Source organism: Paroedura picta, chromosome 17 (assembly GCF_049243985.1).
Source record: "Paroedura picta isolate Pp20150507F chromosome 17, Ppicta_v3.0, whole genome shotgun sequence".
Taxonomy (NCBI): domain Eukaryota; kingdom Metazoa; phylum Chordata; class Lepidosauria; order Squamata; family Gekkonidae; genus Paroedura; species Paroedura picta.
This window is the reverse complement of record NC_135385.1, coordinates 6,074,302-6,096,834: the sequence shown is the minus strand read 5'-3', so window position 1 is coordinate 6,096,834 and position 22,533 is coordinate 6,074,302. Positions and strand designations below refer to the sequence as shown.

Here is a 22,533-nt window from a genome sequence, read left to right as displayed (position 1 = left end):
AACTGGGGAAAGGCCCCTGACGGATCGTACCAGTGAGGGTCCATCTAGTCCAGCTTTCTGTGTCACACAATGGCCAACCAGGTCCTCTGGAGGGCCAAAAACAGGGCATGGAGGCCAAGACCTTCCCCGAAGAAGAACATCAGGAGAACCCTGCTGGATCAGACCAGGGGTCCATCAAGTCCAGTATCCCCCCTGTTACACAGCAGCCAATCAATTCTGGTGGGTCAACCACAGTGCAGAGAGAACAAGATTCTCCCCAGATAGAAGAGCTCTGCTGGGTCAGACCACTGGTCTTACATCTCATCTTGCACAACTGTCAACCAGTTCCTCCGACAAAAAGGCCAAAGGTACAGAAGCATTCCCCCTAGTAAGAACCTCAGTGAAGGTCCATCTAGTCTAGCATCCCATCACACCCAATGGCCAACCAATTCCTTTGGAGGGCAAACAGCAGGGCAGAGAGGGAAAGACCTCCCCCTGGGTTATATGCCTCCTGGCACAGACATTCAGAGGTTTAGATTATCCCCCCTTATCTTTACCCCCAGTGACTCACTAACAGGTATATTATTTGATCTACATGGACTAGATGTCCCATGAGGTCCCGTCCAACTCTATTATTCCAGGATTCTATGATCCCTACAAGTAGAACCAGTTCTTGTGGAGCGCCAAGTAGAGGGAATAAAGGCCAAGACCTTTCTCAGACATTTGCTGCCTCGGAATGTGGAAGATACCTTTATTCTCCACAGCTAGTAGCCACAGCTAAACCTCCCCTCCTCCACGAATCTGTCTAAACCCCTGCTTAAGCTGCGGATGCCTTTGGCCATCACGCCATCCTCCACGTTTGATTCTCACCACCAGCCCTGCGAGGCTGACTAAGAGGACAACGCCTGGGCCCAAGGTTAACGTCCATTCCGTTCACTCACCTCTTCCGAAGCAGGAAATGTTCACAGTTTGTTTACCCCATGTGTAAAATCGGTACGTTCTATCCGGAGCAAACAGGCGCTTGCAAAAAGATTTCCCACCTCCCCTGGACAGAAACGCTGTTCCCAGCCAGTGACAAATTACATAAAAACCTCCTTTAAAAAAAACCCATTTTCGCCAACAGATCAAGAGCTACACTTTAGGTGGGGCCAAACAATCAATCAACTTGTTTCCTGTTAAGATATTAAGCAAACGAGTTCGTCTCGTCGGCTTCCCCTTCGGGGTTCTGGGTAAAAGCTTGCTCCACGTTTGTGGGCTTCGCACTTTTTCGCCTCGCCGTTTTAACCACCAGCTAAGCCGCTCCGGTCCTCTCCGTAAGAGAAGCTCTTTGGCTTTTACGGCCCAGCTTGAATTGACCTGTCATTTAGCGAGGGGACTCCAAGAAGAGGACAGACGCTCGTCGAGAATTGACGGGCAGCCCCCGGGAGGGAGACAAGAAAATGTGCCCGATAACTAAGTGCTTTTAACCACTGCTGAAATGTAAACAGTTTGACCCCCCCCCCCCCTGTGCGTACCACTTAACAAGCAAAAGTGGAAAATTCGTGACGGGTTTTGCTCGCCGGAGAGTTCAGCGCCGTCACCCCAGAACAATTTTCGGAGCGGGAGGGGAGACATTTTGACGTCACTCTCAACGAGCTCCACTGCCGGGAAATGAAACTGTTTGCGGAAGGGGCATGGGGGGGAGCGCATACAGACCAAAAGGTGAACGCTTACCTTCTTGGCTTCTCAGCGGGGGAAGAGGAGTAAACACATTTTATCTGAGCAAATAAATGTTTGCGGGATTGCCGCCGGAAAGGATTTCAACAAATAAGCTTCGATGGACTCTAAGGGTTGTTAACGTTTTGTTAAAAAAAAACTGGAACAATTTTTGTGGCTAAAAGTGCACGCGAGCCAGTTCTACCTGCATTGCATGCGACAGTCTTCAAGCTAATGCAGATCTCCACGCTCAGCCACCACCAACCGCCCAATGGTCCCTGGCCCTAAAGAACCCCACTGGCCTCGACCTTATATGCCTCAGAGCTGCAGGAGCTGGTTGTGGGATGGTATAAGGAGTCCAGGCTGTCTTCGCAGTTCCTGCCCTTCTTTCTGGCCTACATGACGGGAAGCCACCGTAGTAGTATCAAAGGTAGGGTGAGGGAGCTGAAGGAGGGCGAAGGGTGTGGAGCTGTGACCAGATTACATCATATCTGGGGTCCTCAATACCTCGAAATTTAATTCAGGGGGCTTGAAAAAGGCTGGGCGACAGAGTTTGGGTCTTCTCTGACAGCCAAGGCGTGAGATACGTTCAATAAAATGATGCATCGGCGGAGAGAAGGCATTTCCGTCTAAATAATAAATACAGAGAGAAGACATCGTCGGGCTTACCTGCTTGCAAAGGTAGAGTTCTGCTCCTTCAACACAAGTTCCCGGTGCTGCACGGCAGTGACGTACCTGGAGAGATCATCGGGGCTCCTAAGCAATCGGAACACAAACAGTGTACAGGGTTAAGAAGTGACCCCGCAGGCTGCTAGTCCACAAGCACTGCCGCTGCAGATCGCAGAGGGAAGCTCCAAAAGGCAAAACCCTTCTGAAAACCCACACAAGCGTCCACAAGGAGATTCCCAGACTCCCTATGTCTTATAGAGACAGAATTCACTAAGAAATCTCAACCCACCCTGGGCTAGCAATAACATTAAGGAATTACTGGCAAATTTTGCTTCTGAAATGTCAGATCGGTGTAGATCGAGGGTCCCCAACGTGGCGCCCACCATTTTAGAATGGGTTTCGGGTCAGGTAGGAATTCTGCCCAGCAGACTGGCTAAGAACATTAAAATAACTGCTAGCTGTCACTACATTTCTTGGTTGCTTCTCTCGTGCCCCTTTCCCAGCTTATTCTTTAAAAAATATTATCCCCTGCACTTGGATTTCTCTGAGTGTGTGGCTCCACCTCTCGCGGTGGCCATTTTGTGCTCAGCCCTGCCTCCTGTGGCAGCCATTTTGCATTTGAGCAACTCACGCGGTGTCAGTAGGCCAACGGGCACATAGGCTCAAAACAGCGTGAAGAACTCTGGGGAAGCCAGTTTCTTTTCCAAAATCATGAAATGACAAAAAGGGGAGGGGAGGGGAGGGGAGGGGAGGGGAGGGGAGGGGAGGCGAGGCGAGGCGAGGCGAGGCGAGGCGAGGCGAGGCGAGGCGAGGCGAGGCGAGGCGAGGCGAGGAGAGGAGAGGAGAGGAGAGGAGAGGAGAGGAGAGGAGAGGAGAGGAGAGGAGAGGAGAGGAGAGGAGAGGAGAGGAGAGGAGAGGAGAGGAGAGGAGAGGAGAGGAGAGAGAAAATGCTCTCTTATCAAGTCCGCAGTTGAAGACTGGGCACTGGATTCTCGGCTTGAAAACTACATGGTTTTCTCATGGTGACAAATATAAGCATTAGCTAAGATAGGCAGCTGTGTATATCCCTTCCTTTGACAGGCATTTTGTTCTTCAGGAAGTCTTCACGGTATTTATACGGTAGTGCAGAAGACAACCTACAATTCACTTGACGCCAAAACATCAGCTAACACCGTCTCTTACTGGGCAGAAATCGATAAGAAAAAGAGACTCCCCATTTGTCATACCCCCACATTCAGCAAAAACGCCGTACATCCGAAAACCAGATCATGTAAAAGGCACTTCAGACGGTCAACTGTAGAAGGAACACTTCATTCTGCATACAGAAAATCTCTTTTCATCCCCTGGTTTTAAGCCATCAGCGTCTCGTAGTGGTTAAAGGATCTGACCACAGGATCCAGGTTCGAATCTCCACTCTACCACAGCAGTTTGGGAGACCTCCGGCCGATCACACGCTCTCAGCCTCTTACACATCTCAGGGTCGATGCAAAGTCAAAACTTAAGGAAATTGGGGAGATGCAAGCCACTGTGGGCCCGCACCAAGGTGGGCAGCAGGAATAGGGGCACAAATGAAGCTAATAAATGCGTGGGCCATGGATGGTAGCAAACGGGCCAGCAAGTGGGCAAACTGTTCTCAGCCGCACCCACCTCGCAGGGTCGCTGTGAAGATTAAAATGGAAGAGAAGCAGACAGTCATATGTTTTGTGGGTTCCCAACTGAGGAGAACGGCAGTAAACAAATGCACAGATCACAGAGAGTAACAACCGTGTGTGTGTGTGTGTGTGTGTGTGTGTGTGTGTGAATGATCCAACTCGAACTTGAAAACACGCTTTTATAAATGCCGAAAATCTTTATTTTGCCACGAGAGCGTTAAGTGCAGAAAACCAGGCAACAGAGACGAAGGTTAATGCGACTAAAGATCTCTGCCAAAAGAGGAAACAGCAAGAAATCGTTAGCAGAGGTGGGTGTTTTTTGGAGATTTCGGAAATGCAAGCAAGGGCCTGAATTCTTCTCGAATTTCGACAGGTGAATCAGAAGGAACAAGATCCTTCCAGGGGAGGAGTTGTGCAGGGCTGCCCTCTGTCGAGCTGAACCGGTTACTGCAACCAAGTGGGAATTTCGGAACAAGGAGGACGCTGAGACACGCTCCAAAGGGAGGGGGCTGTCTTGGTTGACAACTCCAGCCTGGAGAAGGGGATCTTCTTTCGGGGGAAAGACCAGCAAATGTGAAGCAAGAAGCAATCTTGTGCAGATATTTTCCCCCAGCACCATCTTGGGAACATCAGAAGAGCCCTGCTGGATCAGACCAGTGAGAGTCCACTTAGTCCAGCCTCCTGTCTCATATATGGGCCAACCAGTTCCTGTGGGGGGCAAACCATAGGGCACAGGGGCTGAGGCCTTCCTCTGATGTCGGCTCCTGACACTGGGATTCAGAGATTGGCTGCTTCTGGATGTGGAGGTTCCCTTTCATCGCCCTGGCTGGTGGCCACGGATAGACCTGTCCTCCAGGGATCTATCTAATACACCGTCTCTTTTAAAAGAGGGAGAAGCCACAATTCCCCTCCCTTGTCAACTCACCTGCTCCTTTTCTACCACGACACGGCCCGTTCCAGCAAGGTCCAGCAACATTATCTCCCTGTGTCCCGTTCGAGACCGATTCAGGACTGCGGAGAGCACCCCAAGCCTTCCTGAACCAAGCGTTCCACCCAAGCGTGGCGACCCAAGAGAGCTGCCCAAGCTTTCGAGGCTGTCTTTATTTAACAACCCGCTTCCCCAGGGCTCTTGGGACAGAGGACTTTCCGGACGGAGAGAAGGAAAAGCTACATTATGCGGCGATCGATTAAAATGCAGACATCACTGCCTGAGGATGTGGTGACGGCCACAGGAATAACAGGGATCGGCGGCTACTAGCCACGGTGGGTGAGGAGAACCTCCACATTCAGAGGCACGTCTTCTGAATCCCACAGCGCAGCGTAACATCAGAAGAAGGCCTCGGCCTCTACACCCCTGACCCAGCAGGGCTCTTCTGATGTCCTTAGGAAGGCCTCGGCCTCTCTGCACAGTTGCTGGCCCTCCGGAGGAACCGGTTGGCCACAGTGTGAGATGAGATGCTGGACTATACAGATCACAGGTCTGATCCAGCAGGGCTCTTTGTGTGTTCTCATGAGTCATGCCACGGAAATGTAAAAATGAGATAACATATATAGCCCCCCCCCCCTTTCTAAGCCATTTCCTTGCCAGAGGAAGCCAGAGCAGAGGTAGGGTGACGCCTGAGGGGGTTTCAGGGAGAGAGGCAGGCAGTCTCCCATCCAAGGCCTCATTGAGCTTCTGCGATCTGGCAAGGTCGGGCTCGTCCGGGCCCTCTAAAAGCCAGAGCCCGTTTCCTTGACAAAGCGAGGGAAAGTTTGACCATTAAGCACTCAAAATCAGAGAAGGGGAGAGCGCGAGGCAGACCGTAGCGGGGAATCAAACACTTTAAGGGAAAGAGCGAAGTCAAGACGGCTTAATTAACTTTGTCAAATTGTGCTCCTCCAACTCAAGGGTCAGCGGGGCAGGAATTCGAGTCTGCCTAATTAAAACAGTGAGCCGAAGGCATATTTGGCAGACGGGGGGGGGGAGGCGGGGGGGGGGGGAGAGCAAGCCGACTGCATCTCCTGTATTTGCAGAGAGGCAAATTACGGCTTTCTGCGTCCAGCGAGGAAGCGGATCTGGACAAACAGAAGCCTTTGAAAACGCTTCCGTCTGGGCGGCTGGGTCAGAACATGCAGCCCTGAGCCCTTGGGGAAGGGCGGGCTACAAATATAAAAATAAATAAATGGGATAAAAGTACAGTTTATTATCATTTGGGTTGGGATTTCGGAGAGTCACTACCACGGGTGGTAGTGGTTGTAAAAAGCGGCAGTGTCTAAATCTGGTGAGCTGGGTTTGATACCCCGCTCCTCCACATGCATCCAGCTGGGCGACCTTGGGCTAGTCGCAGCCCTGATAATGCTGTTCTCACAGAGCAGTCCTGTCAGAAGCTTTCTCAGCCTCCCCTCCCTCACAGGGTGTCTGTTGTGGGGAGAGGAAAGGGAAGGCGACTGGAAGCCCCTTTGAGATTACTTCAGGTAGAGAAAAGCAGCATCTAAGAACCAACTCCTCTTCTTCAGTAATCTCAGGGCTCTCTCAGCCTCCCCTCCCTCACAGGGTGTCTGTTGTGGGAAGAGGAAAGGGAAGGCGACTGGAAACCTCTTTGAGCCTCCTTCAGGTAGAGAAAAGCAGCATATAAGACCCAACTCTTCTTCTTCTTCAGTAATCTCAGGGCTCTCTCAGCCTCACCCACCCCACAGGGTGTCTGTTGTGGGGAGAGGAAAGGGAAGGTGATTGGAAGCCGCTTTGAGACTCCTTTGGGTAGAGAAAAGCGGGATATAAAAAAACATCTCTTCTTCTTGATGCGAATAAAGAACCTGTCGAGGAAACTGAATAAGACGGGCAGTTGGGAGGAGGGGTGGGGGAGCTACCTAGCTCCTATTGAAAAAGGGCAGGATATAATTATTTTAAGGATAAAATAAACTGTTCTCTTGGCAAACTAAATATGAGTAAAAAGAGTCTTTTGCCTGTTCCCCTTGGACCAGTGCGAAGAACAGGAGTACAGGTTTCTGTCTCAACTTGAACTTTCGAAGGAGAAATCCCTCGTTATCCGACAAGAATAAACTGAAGTTTAGAATTCAGAGGAGGGGGAAGAAAAGAAAAGAAAAAGATTTCGCCCTTAAGGTACGCATTAACTCAGCATTCATCTTTTAAGACTTAAAAAAGCGAAAAGACGACACTCACTCTTTAACCAAACCTCTTTGAGCTTTGTTCGGAGGTAATTTGAAAAGAGAATCACTTAAGGATTTTATTTTATTTTTTTCCTCGGGAATCTGAAAACCATTCAGACAAAGGGAGAAGCTGCCTTTCTGGCATAATTGCTTCGCTTTGGAGAACGGGCTATTTTTTTTTAAGTGGTGTAAGGAGGGGGGGGTGAGAAATCAAGGCGGAGGGATCCCAGGTTCATGTCCAGCCGGCGTCACGGACCCAAGCAATGGCCTTCCACGAGCCACTAAGTCTACACCTCCTCATCCAGCCTCATTCCCGGCCACTCCTAAAATTTCCCCCAAAATCTTTGAATCCAGCACGCTGATTTCGTGACATAAGCTGAACGCATTTATAAAGCAGCCTTATTCAACCACTTGCTCCTGGAGGTACCCCTGAAATAGCTTATCATTTGCTACTTGTCATGGTGGCAGAATGTCTCTGAGGAGACAACATCAAGGTAAGGCCTTGGCCATTCTTCCCTGTTGTTGGCCCTCCAGAGGGACCAATTGTTCACCCTGTGAGACAGGATGTTGGACCAGATGAACCCTCCCTGAATCCTAGAATCATAGAATCATAGAGTTGGAAGGGACCTCATGGGTCATCTAGTCCAACCCCCTGCACTACGCAGGACACTGCTGGTCTGACCCAGCAGGGCTCTTCTGAGGTTCTCATGAAGGCCTCGGCCTCTATGCCCTTTTGTTGGCCCTCCAGAAGAACTGGTTGGCCCCTATGTGAGACAGGATGCTGGACTACAGGGACCACTGATCTGATCCAGCAGGGCTCTTTGGATGTTCTCAGGAAGGCCTCAGCCTTCTGTTGTCCCTCCAGAGGAACTGGTTGGCCACTGTGCAAGACAGGATGTTGGACCAGATGAACCCTCCCTGGTCTGATCCAGCAGGGCTCTTCTGATGTTCTTATCAGGGGAAGGTCTTGGCCTCTATCTTCCTCTTGTTGGTCCTTCAGGGGAACTGATCAGCCACTCTGTGAAAGGGATGATGGACTGGAGGGACCTCAGGTCTGACCCAGCAGGGCTCTTCTGGGGGTCTTATGAAGACCTTGGCCTCTGTGCCCTGTGGTTGGCCCTCCAGAGGAACTGGTTGGCCCCTGTGTGAAACAGGAGGCTGGACCAGATGTACCCTCCCTGGTCTGACCCAGCAGGGCTCTCCTGATGTTCTTAAGTAAAGCCACTGGTCCGACACAGAGAGAAAACCTTGCTAGTCAAAGAAGACCCTACCTCTCTCTCTGTCTCTGCTTCAGTCCCCCCCCCCCCGCTCCCTTCTCCAATTTGCCCTGTAAGTATCCCCCACCTACCCCCGATCTATCTTCTTTCCACATATCTTAAATGAGCTCCGAATCACGCACGGTCCTGTCAAAGTAAATGTTGTCGTGATTTAAAGGAAAACATGGAGGGAGGGGGGACGGCAGCAGGAAGACAAAAGAAACCAGCATGAGGAGGGGGAAAGAAACTTCACCCCCTGGCCTTCCCAAACCCGAGAGCTCAATTTGCGGTGCCCCTCGCCCACAGCAAGAGACCATAATGGTTTCGCCGTGGCCGATTTCCTGAGTGCACAGAAACGGGGCTGACCAGGAGGGCAAGCGCATCTCGCACCCGGCGTCTCTCTCTTTAGCACGGCAGCCACGGTGGGCCGCGGTGCAAAAATTAATTATTCCTTCATAAACAGTGGAGGGGAAAGGCCGTGGCAAAGGGCCCCCACATCTCCCGGATCCTTATGAAGTAAAAGAACATTCTCTACAGGTCAAGAGACCTATTTTCCCTCATTATTTGGCGCTCCAAACGCAACCTGCTTCCTCGGAGATTGAAATTCTGCGTGACACCTCCTGTCGATTGCGCACGGTCACCCTCAAGTGGCGCGGGCCGGTAAAATGGTTCCATGCATGCACAAAGGTGCCTTTTATACTGGGGCAGACTCTTAATCTGTCAAAGCCGGTATTGGCGACTCACAGGGCCTCCGACCTAATTCGGGACGTGAAATCACACCACTTTAAAATAGAACCATAGAGTTGGAAGGGACCTCCAGAGTCCTCTAGTCCAACCCCCTGCACAAAGTAGGAACTCAAGACTACTCATAACTCACAAATACATGGATGGATGGATGGATGGATGGATGGATGGATGGATGGATGGATTCTCATTCCAGCAGTATCTAAAGAAGTGAGCAGTGACTCACGAAAGCTCCTCTCCTGCCACAAATTTGGCCAGTCTTGAAGGTGCTCCTGGACTCTGGCTCTTCCCATCTTGATCTACCTGATCCATTTACCTGGAGATGCCGGGCACTGAACCTGGGACCTTCTGCATGCCAAGCAGAGGATCTTCCTGCCAGCAAGCCCTCCAGACTCCCGGTGAGTTTCTGCTGCCTTCTTCTACGGAACGAAAGGGACTGAAATAATCCACTTCATCCAGAAAACTCCAAAAAGGCATCACCGTCCAATTGCCGGCTTCAAGACTGCCCCCAAGAGATCCTAGCTTAATTTGCAGGTCACCCTAGAGATCTGCTGACCCCCTGGTTGAACTACTAGTGATTCGGGGGCAGGGGGGGGCTTGTTTTATTTCCTAAAGCCTGCATTTGTCTATTTGGGGAAGGTACTTTAATTGTAAATAGGGCCAGAGTCCAAAACGTGGTGCCCCTAAGTGAGGAGAAGGCAAAGGATAAATTAAACACATTAATAATTAATGTCCTTTTGCTAATGTGCCTTTTCGCTTGGGTTTCGTTTTATTCATTTATATGATTTTTATTACATTTAGAAGATTTAGATACCCCACCCCCTCCCGAAGGCCGGATCTTTCGGTTAATAACATTGGAGAAATGACCTAGGGTTAAAAACATCAAAACAATAAATGCAATCACATCACAATTAACAATAAATCCAAAGAAGCATTTCTTTAAAATCACAGGGCCAACCAAATCTATAGCAACGGAGGAAGGAGGAGGAAGGAGGAAGGAGGAGGAGGAGGAGTTGGTTCTTATATGCCACTTTTCTCTACCTGAAAGAGTCTCAAAGCGGCTTCCAATCGCCTTCCCTTTCCTCTCCCCACAACAGACACCCTGTGAGGGAGGAGAGGCTGAGAGAGCCCTGAGATTATTGAAGACGAAGAAGGGTTGGTACTTATATGCCGCTTTTCTCTACCCGAAGGAGTCTCAAAGGGGCTTACATTCGCCTTCCCTTTCCTCTCCCCACAACAGATACCCTGTGGGGTGGGTGAGGCTGAGAGAGCTCTGATATCACTGCTCAGTCAGAACATCTTGATCAGTGCTGTGACTAGCCCAAGGTCACCCAGCTGGCTGCATGTGGAGAAGGAGCCGGGAATCAAACCCGACTCGCCAGATTAGAAGTCCGCACTCCTAACCACTACACCAAGCTGGCTCAGCCCATCTATATTTTTGTTTCGGGGGAGAGGGGGTTATCATGGGAGGGGGACCAATGAAGATGTTAATAATAGATCACCTTTTAGTTGTTTTGTTGATGTACTCAAAGGGTGGGCTGATTTTACGGGTTTTAAAATGCGATCTATTCGGCTGCATGTTTTCACTTATCAGCTGCCTCAGTGGCCCTTGCCGAGGCAGAAAAGCGGGGTATAAATCACGCAAATCAAAACAAGTATGACCTTTTTTGTAGGGCAGCGGTTAGGCATTGCACGTACGCAAACTCGGAGCACCACCCGAGGTCTCCTGACTTTCCCCGATCTCACTTTGCCGTCCACAAACCGAGCGATGCAGCTTAAGAACGCCAGGAAGGGGGGGAAAAACGAATTATACGGCTCCCCAGACATATGTAAATAAAACGAAGACGTTCAGATTTACAGTCGCTGCCTTCAAATTCCCTTCTCCAGCTCAGAGAGGATTAAGGGGACATCAAAGCCGCCCGAGTTCCAATTAAACCCAGTGTGACCACCCCAGGGATGCAAGAATATTCCTCTGATTAGAAAGATGCGCTCTTTGAACTGTTTAGCTAGGGAAAGAACACATTCTGAACTTTAAAACAAATGCAGGAAGTCTCTTCAGGAAAGGGGGGGGTCAGCAGATTTTTTGGGGGGGGGATCCGAATGCTTTAAACACACGGGTAAATGACAGCTCGGGTCAAAAGCTTGCTGGAAATGTGCCGGAGAGATCCACAACCAAGGCTCTCTTTGGGATCTGAAGGAATGAGAAATGAGGTGCGAGAAGTTCAGTATGAGCCATTAAAGAGAATCCAGTTCCGGAGCCGTATTTTACTGGTAGGGAGCTGCAAAGGGAACAAATAGGGCCAGAGATGGAAACCCATACACCGCCTGAAACTTTTTTTTTTACTTGATTGGGTCCTCAAAGACCCAGTTTTGTGTGTTCACAGTGCCTTCAGGTCACAAACAACCTGCGACTACCTTTTCCGGTTTTCCAAGCAAGAGAAGGATGCAGGAGCCTAAGAGAAGCCGTGCCGGATCAGAGAAGAAAAGAAGAAATGGTTTTGCTGTTCCCCGCTTTTTATTACACTAAGCGGCTTACAGTCACCTGCCGTTCCTCTCCCCATGACACACACCGAGAGCTCTTAGGGCAGGAGTAGTCAACCTGTGGTCCTCCAGATGTTCATGGACTACAATTCCCATGAGCCCGGCAGGGGCTCATGGGGATTGTAGTCCATGAACATCTGGAGGACCACAGGTTGACTACCCCTGTCTTAGAGAACTCGTCTTTGAGAACAGCTCCAAGAGAACTGTGACGGGCCCAAGGTTACCCATCTGTCAGCATATGGAGGAGTGGGAAATCAAACCCAGTTCTCCAGATTAGAGGCCACCACTCTTTAACCACTACTAAAACCTGGCCAGTGGCCCGTCCAGTCCGAAACCCAGGTGCCATCAGGAGGTCTCACCAGCAGAGACAGAACTCCAGAAGCCTTCCCATTGTTGCCCCCCAAGCACCAAGAAGACACAACATCACTGCCGTAGACATAAGAGCATAAGAGAAGCCATGTTGGATCAGGCCAATGGCCCCTCCAGTCCAACACTCTGTGTCACTCAGTGGCCTAAATTATTTCCACCAGCAGAGCTAGAACACCAGAAGCCCTCCCCCTGTTGCCCCCCAAGTACCAAGGAGACAGAGCGTTCCATCTATACCTTGTGGTCCGCCTCGGGCCCCTACCCAGAGGGAAAATTAGCCTACAACTATTTTGAATGACGTCGAACAAGAGCGAAGGACCTGCCGAAACAATAGATTTTACATCTGGAACGGTTTGAAATTTTCGTTTTATGCTTTGCAATTTTATGCCAATAAAGGAAATCTGAATCTGAATCTAGATGGAATCTCTCTGGCCTGATCCATCAGGGCTCTTCAAGTTTTTGTCGTCCATTTCTCGGGGTCTGCATGATAAAGCAACTGCTTTGCCCAGAGGTCAATGTGTTGGGGTATTTTTTAAAACATATAGGAATCAATTAATTAAACCCCACCCATTCAGGAAACCCTTCCAGGGAGGAAGCCTGCTCTATGAGCATAAAAAGATCCAAGCCTCCAATCTTACAGCTGGAATTTTATGGGTACAATCGTTATATAGTCAGGAAAGAAATCCAAGACCAAGATTGAGCTGGGTTGGAGCTCCACCTTAAACGAAACGAAAATTTCGAAGGCGGGAGGAATGACTTTTCACCCCTCTTCTTACCCCACCCCATAATACCCGCAATCCTATCCTGCCCCGAGGAGACGGCGGAAGAGGATTTCATTAATAAATTTATTTCAACTTCCTTTTCAATGGCGCTGAAAGAGGGAAGGAAAAAAGAAGTATGCAAATCCGTTTGTAATTAGGTTTAAAAATTCCATTTCATGGGATAATCAGACTTCAAAAAACTCAATTTTGGTTTTAATCAGATTTTAACAAGGATATTAAACTCTGTCGCGTTCGGGGGAGAGAGGAACGGCGAATTTAACTCCAAATTTATTCAAGCTTAGCCCGAGGAGATAATTAAATAAAATTAATTTGGTAAGGGCTGTCTGTCAAATGGAGGCGTTCCAGGCATTAAAGCCGGTTTCGGGGAGAAAACAAAGCGCAGTTCATTATGGTACAAGCAGACACAAAGCCTCTTGCCTAGATAGGGGAGAAATCTCAAGTCTCCTACAAGAAAAAGGAAACCGGAGCCCAGCAGGCTTTGCAAGATGCCGCGGTCCTTAGGAGAAGAGGGAACAGAAAGCTCCTTATAGTCACCCAGGAAACTAGAGTCTTTAAGAAACAAGGGATGAAGCCTGGACAAAAGGAACCTAAGGAACCATGGACAAGAAAACAAAGGTACTGCAGAGCAAGAAGCACTAGGGCACATGCGGTTTGCCTTCAGGGACTGTAAGCCGGGGCTTCACAAATCCCAGATTCCAGAGCACCCAGGAACCTAGAAATTTCCAGCATTTCCAGCAATTATTTTATTGCAGCCGTATTTTTAACCCACTGCCCCATGGTGTCCCTGAGGCAAGAGATTTTCCATGGCCACCACACACCAGTATAGAGAAAGATGGTTTCCTGTTTAGACACAGCTACCTTATGGGTAACCCCATAGGGCTGCCTTTCTCAAGTTTTTTACCATTGAGAAACCCCGGAAACAATCTTCAGGCTTTGAAAAACCCCAGAAAGTGAGGTGATCCAGGCAGATCCATGCCCAATCAAGGCCCCTCCCCTTCCAGACATATAACTGGCCATTGTGGGGGGGGGGGTAGGTCAACATGAGCATATATGGTAATATCACAATTAATGTTTAACAAATATAAAAAATATATTTAAAAAAATTAATTCCCACCCATTTTGGAAACCTTTCCAGGACTGTCAGCAGACCCCAGGTTTTCACGAAACCCTGGTGGAGAAAGCCTATTATAGGGTTTTTAAGAAAAGAGACATGTTCGGAGGTGGTCAGATACCCATCAGCTCCACGTCCTTGGAGAGGGACTCCTACCTAAATGATTTCTATTGACGAGGCCAGACGGATACAAACCTTTTTGGTGAACCTGTCTTGTGTTAACGTGCGTTAACATCAGAAAATATATCACCTATGATCAACCATCCACTGCCCCATGGCATCTCTGAAGCAAGAGTTTTTCCATGGCCCCCATGTACCAGTCTCAAGCAGGGGTCTGACTTCTTTCTATGCAGTCTTCCAACCTGCTTGTCTGCTGCTATCACTGTCAGTAGGCTAATACTGTTACATTTTGATTTAAGATGTGGCCCTCTTTAGGTACTGGGCACGCTAATGTGGCCCCCTTGTGCCAAAAGTTTGGGGACCCCTGGTTTAGAGAAAGGCAATGTCCTTAAACTTTTCAACCTGAGGGCACTTTTAAAAATTCTGACACAAAACAGTTGCCACAAAATGGCTACTTCAGGAGGTGGAGTTAGCCACAAAATGGCCGCCACAGCTCACCTTCCACCTCACAGTGAAGAACCCAAACAGTTCTCCACTAGGGAAGTCTTGCGAGGCCAACGCCCAACATGGCCCTACCCCACATCCCTCTCTAAAAACCCTTAGCAGGCCCCAAGAAAGGTGCTGGTAGGGCCCCCTGCGACTCTGGGCACCATGTTGGGGACCCCTGTCTGACACAATGATCTTTCTCTCACAGACCTCAGGTGGAAGCCTTTCCTTGCTTACAGACACCCCTCTAACGTTTCACAGATTCTTCCTGTCTACCTGAGATGCAAAACCGAGGAGCAAACCCCGAAGCGACCCTAGATCCCAAAGTTCTCCCCGTATCCAGCAATATATTTCCGGGATCGAATAACCTCAGCTGAGCCATCTTGGGCTCAGCTGCTACGGCTTTCCCTTCGTCTTATTTTTAAAGACCTTCCCCGTCTTCAGTCCCTAGGAGAAGAACAAACGGCACAAACTTGACATTCGGAAGCTGGCGGGAGAACGCCTCGGTCTCCCAGGACAAGCCGTCCCTGATCTCAAGTCCCCGTTCTCCGGCAGAACTTCAAAGGCAGACCCAGGCAGGAAAACGTGGCGGCATGACAGGTTCGTCGCAAAGACTGACACCATCTCCCAGGGGCTCGGCCAGGACTTTGGATTCCTTAGCCATTGCAGCGAGCTGGCTGGCTTAGCAGAGCTCCGCAAAGTGGGTTAACAGCCGACCACGGCTATTATAAAGCACATTTTCTCTCGTTAGATCTAATTCTTGGGGGGGGGGAGTGCTTTCAAGTCATAGCCACCTCTGAGGGTTTTCACGGCAAGAGAGAGGATCAGAGATGGTTTTGTCATTGCCTCCCTCTAGACCAGGGGTAGTCAACCTGTGGTCCTCCAGATGTTCATGGACTATAATTCCCACGAGCCCCAGCCAGCATTCAGGTCAGAGCCCGGAACCTGATTCTTACACGAACCCTTGCAGATCTGGGGAGGCTGAAAGCGTTGATCGCGTCCGCCTTCGTTGCTCGTTTCATCCCGAGGTTCGCAATCAGCTAATTACCCCTTGGCTGGAAAATCTTCCCGCAACCTCGGATAACACCAGATTGTGACTTGGAAGCAGAAAACCGCAATCCACAGTGCCTGTAGCAACATCTCTTGCTATAGCTTGCAGAGCCCGCTGAGTGATCTTGAATTCGGGGCGAGTATAATAAAAATCATATAATTCTAAAGTCCCTTTAGCCAGCTTGGTGTCGTCGTTAGGAGTGCGGACTTCTAATCTGGCAAGCCGGGTTCGACTCTGCGCTCCCCCACATGCAGCCAGCTGGGTGACCTTGGGCTAGTCACAGCACTGATCAAGCTGTTCTGACCAGGCAGTGATATCAGGGCTCTCTCAGTCTCGCCCACCTCACAGGGTGTATGTTGTAGGGAGAGGAAAGGGAAGGAGATTGTAAACCACTTTAAGACTCCTTTGGGTAGAGAAAAGCAGCATATATATATATATAACTCTTCTTCTTCTTTATGACTTTAGGACACCAAACAGTTAGCTGCTTCTCTTTAATACTGTAACTTAATTCTTTGGTTGATGGATCTTAAGACTTGCTGGTCTTTGACCGTATAATAAATCTCGAAATCTCAGACTAGGGAAATATACAAGATCATCCTACATTCACTTAAGCCTGGGCACCCAAAAAGGTTGAAACCAACCCAGGCTTTTCAGCTTTCAGCTTAGACAGGGGGGCAGAAAACACCAGCAGACATGCGAAACGACTCCCGCCAGGTCTATTTATTAAAAGAGGGACAGAATAAAAAGCGCAGGGTTGTTTTAATGTCTAGCGGATTTCAGAGTTCATTACTATATGCTAATAACCAGTCAGAACTTAATAAGACAGTGTCTAATGGCTGCACCAGGAAACAGCGTGAGAAATTCGGGCACATTAATAATGATCAAGCGGGTTTTAAGAAATGGCAGTTCGCAATTTTAAGTAGCATTCCCCCCCTAGCGTCATTGGAGAGGAAACCAGCAAGGGTGTTTTTTTTTATTACTAAATTGGCTTATTTATTTAAAGGCCACCTTTCCTATTGGGACCAAGGTGGATTGCGTAGCGTGATAGATCGAAATGGCTGACCGCGTTAGTCCGCCTGTAGCAGGAGAAAAGAGCCAGGGTTTTGTGGAACCAGGGGGGGGGGTGTTCTTGATGGCCCTGAAAGGGTTTCCCTCAATGGGTGGGAGTTCGTTTTCTTAATGCATTTTTTAAATTTGTGAAACATGTATAGGGAAGAGGAGGGGCTGTGATAGGGAACGGAGGGGCGTGTGCACAGCTATGCTCCCCAACCATATTCAGCATGATTACGTTACTCCTGGGGTTTCTTGAAGCTCGAAGTATGTTTCAGGGGTTTTTCAACTATTAAAAAATTGAGAAAGGCTGCCTTGAAGACTAGACAAATTTTTGTCGGGGAGGAGTTTTCGTGAGTCACTGTTCACTTTAATTCACGAGGTTGATGGATTTCCGTTCCATACGGCTAAAGGCGACGCCTTCCATGGGGACAGACCAAAATGGTTGGCTGTGTCAGTCGGTCCATTGCAGGAGAAAAGAGCCAGACTCTAGGAGCACCTTCAAGACTAACAAAATTGCTGGCAGGGGAGGAGTTTTTGAGAGTCACCTCTTCAGGTATCTTACGAAAGCTCACACCCTGCCACAAATTTTAAAGTGCTCCTGGACTCTTGCGTTTTCCTGCTGCTACAGAGACTGACACGGCCACCTATCTTGAGCTGAAGAGGTGAGCCAGGACTCCCAAAAGCTCCTCCCCCTGCCACAAATTGTGTAGTCTTTAAGCCAGGCTTTCTCAACCAGGGTTTCATGAAACCTTGGCGTTTCTTGAAGGCCCTAGGAGGGTTTCTAGGGTTTCAAAATGGCTGCCACAAGAGGTGGAGCCCTCCCTAAAATGGCAACCACACAAGGTAGAGCCAGTGACAACATGGCTGCCACAGGAGGTGGAGCCCTCCCTAAATGGCTACCACACAAGGTAGAGCCAAGCACAAAATGGCTGCTACAGAAGGCAAAGCCATACAATCACCCAAAGGAAATCTAAGTGCAGAGGAGTCCAGAGACTCCAACTGTGGCAGCAATTATAGTTATTTACTGATCTGAATGCAAAATCTAAGAGGCTTACAACCCCATCCTCCACTTGTCTATTTTATCCACAACAACCCTGTGAGGATGGTGAGGCTGAGATGACTGCTGGATGTGAACATCCACTGGCCCATGTTCCCCCAGCTAGCTTCTAAAGGCCAAGCTCCTGCCGCTGTCCAAGGCCTCTTTCGCTCCCAACACGCCCCACACAGATGCCCTGGTTTCTCGCAGGCTTCTGAGCTCCTTAGCGTTCACGAACGAGCCGCAACAGCCCATCCAGCCCACGTCTGACACACACAAGACACAGAAAAACCCGGTTTCGTGGGCGCTTCCAAGGCAGCAGCGGCGGGAAGCCGAGCAAAGCGGAGCGGTGTTCCTCTTTAATATTTATTTTCCTTTCCTGCATTCGGCATATTCCCACTGCGGTGTGACAGCTTGTTTGACATAAGGCCGCCGCGGAGGCACGATCCCCTTTTCGCTGCTCGCAAATCGCAGCTAACAACCGAAAAGTGACACATTGCCGGCGATGTGGAGTTGCCGCCCCTTGGAATTGTCGGCTAGAATCCCGACCGAAATGAGGTTGGAGAGACAGGATCCCGGCTGCCCTCCAAACGGCGGCCCAGACGGAATTTGCGTCGTGATCTTAGTAATTCTCAGCCTTTTTTTACCGTCGAGAAACCCCTTGAAAGGTTCGTCGGGCTTCGAGAAACCCCAGAAGTGATGTCAGCAGGGCACAAGACTGCATATTGGGCTTTGGACATGGCTGTATATGGCCATATCACCCGATAATGTATTTTTTAAATTACAAAATATATTAAAATGAATCCCACCAAATCAGCCAAACCCTCCTGGTGCCGTCATGAAACGCTGGTTGTGAAAGCCTGGTCTAGAAGAAGAAGAGTTGGTTCTTATATGCTGCTTTTCTCTACCCGAAGGAATCTCAAAGCAGCTTACATTTGCCTTCCCTTTCCTCTCCCCACAACAGACACCCTGTGAGGGAGGTGAGGCTGAGAGCCCTGGTATTACTGAAGAAGAAGAGTTGGTTCTTATATGCCGCTTTTCTCTACCCGAAGGAGTCTCAAAGCAGCTTACATTTGCCTTCCCTTTCCTCTCCCCACAACAGACACCCTGTGAGGTGGGAGAGGCTGAGAGAGCCCTGAAATTACTGAAGAAGAAGAAGAGTTGGTTCTTATATGCCGCTTTTCTCTACCCAAAGGAGGCTCAAAGCGGCTTCCATTTGCCTTCCCCTCCTCTCCCTGCAACAGACACCCTGTGAGGTTGGTGGGGCTGAGAGAGCTCTGGCAGAACCGCTCTGTGAGAGCAGCTCTATCAGGACTGTGACTAAGGCCTCTGAACTGGCTGCATGCGGAGGAGGAGCAGGGAATCAGAGAGCCAACTTGGTGTAGTGGTTAGGTACACGGACTTCTAAATCTGGCAAACTAGGTTTCATTCCCCACTACCCCACATGCAGCCAGCTGGGTGACCTTGGGCTCGCTACGGCACTGAGAAAGCTGTTCTGCCCAAGCAGGAATATCAGGGCTCCTCTCTCAGCCTCACCCACCTCACAGGGTGTCTGTTGTGGGGAGAGGAAAGGAAAGACGAATGTAAGCCCCTTTGAGACTCCTTTGGGAGAGAAAAGTGGCATATAAGAACCAACTCTACTCTTGAGCGTGGCCTCTAGGGCTTTGGACCCCAAGGGTGGTCTCTCCCATCGCCCGATTCCACCCCCCAAATTTCCACGGGTTTCCCAACCCGGAGCTGGTACCCCTAGTTAGTTTACCCCACAGGGGCAGCCTCTTCCCCACTCCCGGAGCTGCTACCGAGAGCGTCAGGCCGAAAGGGAGCGCAAGGGTGTCAATTCCCGCCTCCCACCGACGCTTCCACTTTTCCTCTTTTTTAATTGTCAAGCCGAATAACACAAACGGAAAAGCGACTGTCAGTCCAGCGAAAGCGGCGATCGCTATCTCCCAAGGAGAACGGAACAGGCGGCTCCCTTCGCTTCCAAAAACCAGCCCCCCAAAAGCTACAGTACTACAGGTTCTCTGGCCTTGAAACAAAAAGAGATCTTTATCAGGGGTGCGTTGCGGAAAGAACGACCCAGATCCTCGGTGTATGCCGCACCCTCAGGAAAGATAGCAATCCCGCTTCCTCCCAGGGGCGAGGCACGCTACAAACTCCGTCGCGTTTGAGAGCCGGGATACGGCGAGGCTCTTCTCCCCTGCCCAGCCCTTCATGCACGGATTTGGAACAGACACACCGTTCTCCGCCCCCATCTCTGCTTTCTCTTCCTTTCCCTCCCCAATAACATTTAATAATGCAAATCTGTGTGGCTTTGTGCCCACGTTCCCGTAGCCCCGCTCCTCTTTAGTCGACCGGTGCTCCAAGAGGCAGACAGAACAACGCACACTCAGGAGAGCAAAACGCTACCCCGGCAGGGTGGAAAGGAGGCGGGAACGGAACCGCGGCGACTCTCGAAAACAGGGCCCGGACGGGCAGATTTTCTGCCTTGCTCTGCCGATGAAAATCAGCAGCGCAAATCTAAGAACGCTTTGCTGGGTGTAAACCCCACTGAAATTATCTGGGTGCGAGTCGGGGCAGACCTGTTTGGGTTACACTCAAGCTGAAGACTCCAGAGGACGGAGGGAAGGGGGTTCAAATCCCCGGCATCTCCTGTTAAAAGGACTCAGGAGGAAGTGATGGGAAAGACCTCTACTTGAGACCTCGATGAGACGTAGAGAGGGGCTTTAGCTCCGTGGGGGAGCCTCTGCTTGGCCTGCCGAAAGTCCCCGTTCAATTCCCCTGTTCCTGTGTTTTGTGTAGCAACCATCATCACACGGTTAAACAGGTACCTACCATCTCATGCACCACAGCAGCAAGCAGGCTTGCTGTGCAGGAGTCCATGCACCGTGGATATAAAAATTACAGAGGCATCTGAAGACTAGTGTTTCACAGTATTTTTCTTAAAAAAGCTAATTCAGTCTAGTCTTTGCCAGCCAAGCTCCCGTCAAGGAGGGATCCAGCCAGCCACCTGTAGACTGCTGGTTTCTCCCTCAGCGGTTCCACGAGAGGGGGACGTTACAAACCCTCCCACCCCCCACAGACTCACAATCCTTCCGGGCTTGGAAGAGATTCAGACACACAGAAATTTATTGCGGAGCAGCCTCAGATGATGTGATGCCTCTGTTAAAACCAGATTTCAAGTCATTCTAAAATACAGTATCCTCACCCAAAATAAAACATGCAGTAAGTGTGTACACAGACGGTAAACGATTCTAACACAGCTCTCTGATTCATTGGGCACAGAAAATCCTATCGCAAAGGGATTCGGTCTCGGTGGGCCGAAAGAAACCTGCTTCTTGATCGAGCCGGAGGAGTTCTGCCATCTGGTGGATGTCAATTTGCAAACTGCATTTTCCGAAATTTGAGCTCACAGAGCTGTTTATGCAAAGTACTTCTCTCAGAGCTCTCTCACCCCCACCCACCTCACTGCTGTTGGGAGAGGATCGGTGCTTGGAAGCTGCTTTGAGGCTCCTTCAGGTGGTAAAAAGCTGCGTATAAAAAAACCAGCTCTTCTTCTTCTTTGCAATCCACTTTTATCTGTCTTCCAGGAACCTGATGGGGACATCGGCCTCCCTGTACAGTTTAGCTCTACTCCAGCCTCAAAAATAAAACCAGCGTACTCCAAAGGCCCGGAGAGCTCAGCAATTCTGTTTGATCCAATACCACTCCGTCCCACTACATAAAAGCTTGATTTTCTTTCTTCTGGACAGCAGTTCCTCTCCCCCGCCCCGAGAGGGAAGAAAATACCCCCAACAAGGTTGAGAAGCAATGCAAAATCATCGGAATATCTCCCCGACGTCCGCAGAGAGACTCCCAATTCTAAACGACACGGCTATTTGTCTACATCAGAGAACATCTCTCCGTCCCGTTTTTCTCCCGCGGAGAAACTGCCCAATTAAACATTAAACAGCACGAACCGAGGAAAAGCCCGTCTCGTCGGCTGGTTTTGCCCGTCAGGAGAAAAGTCGGATAGAAGGAAACCCCCTACCCCTCCCGGAGCCCGAAATACTGGACTGCCAAAATCGGAACGGCACTTTAATTAGAAAAGGTATGTAGTCGCCCTGAGTCGCGGAAGGCAATTGTGTTGACAGTGCAGCGGAAAGTAATTTGTCGAAAAGGGAAGTCACTCCAAGCGCTAGAAAAAAGCTCCCAATATAATGAGGCAACAGAGTTTTACAGGCGTCCCAGGAAGAGTTCGCTGCGGTTACCTGGAAATCATATAACTTGAGACGAGCGTACCTCACCGGGACCCTCAAACGCAGAATATTTCAGGGCTGTGCGGTTGTCATGTGCAAAAAGACCATGCCACTTTGAATGGAGAAGGCAAAGAGAAAAGTAAAACGGCCGGCCGGCCGGCCTTGTAAATGGAACGGAGGGGAGAGGAAGGCATTTCAAAAGCTGTTTTATGGATCCACGTACAACTGAGGCTTCAATGATCCCTTTTGATAATTGGGGGGATAATTGGGGGGGATAAAAGACCAGCGCTTTAAAGATACCAATGGCTGGTGGTCCCTGGCCTGAGGGAAGCCCGCCTGGCCTGAACCAGGGACAGGGCCTTTTCGGTCCTGGCCCCTCTTGGAGGAATGAGCTCTTGGAAGAGCTGAGGGCCCTAGAGGGGTCATCTCAATTCGACAGGGCCTGCAAGATGGAGCTGTTCCGCAGAGCATTCAGTTGAGACGTAGAGTTGGTTACCATCTAATGACTCCTCCTCTATACGATATCACCCCCCCTCCATTATAAAAATCACACTACAATGCTAGGGAGTGGAGAGGGATTTATTAAGCACCCGATGCTGTTTTACGTAGA

At 49.8% G+C, this 22,533-nt stretch overlaps 1 protein-coding gene across 1 annotated transcript in view; it reads right to left on the bottom strand.

The window, feature by feature from the left end:
• Positions 1–2,316: 2,316 nt before the first annotated feature.
• Positions 2,317–22,533, bottom strand: part of LOC143827321 (mitotic spindle assembly checkpoint protein MAD1-like) — a 36,094-nt gene continuing 15,877 nt past the window's right edge. The window contains exon 10 of the mRNA XM_077316791.1: positions 2,317–2,430. Within this exon, the coding sequence (XP_077172906.1) occupies positions 2,340–2,430 (91 nt within the window). The 3' untranslated portion in view covers positions 2,317–2,339. The remainder of the gene's footprint in view (positions 2,431–22,533) is intronic.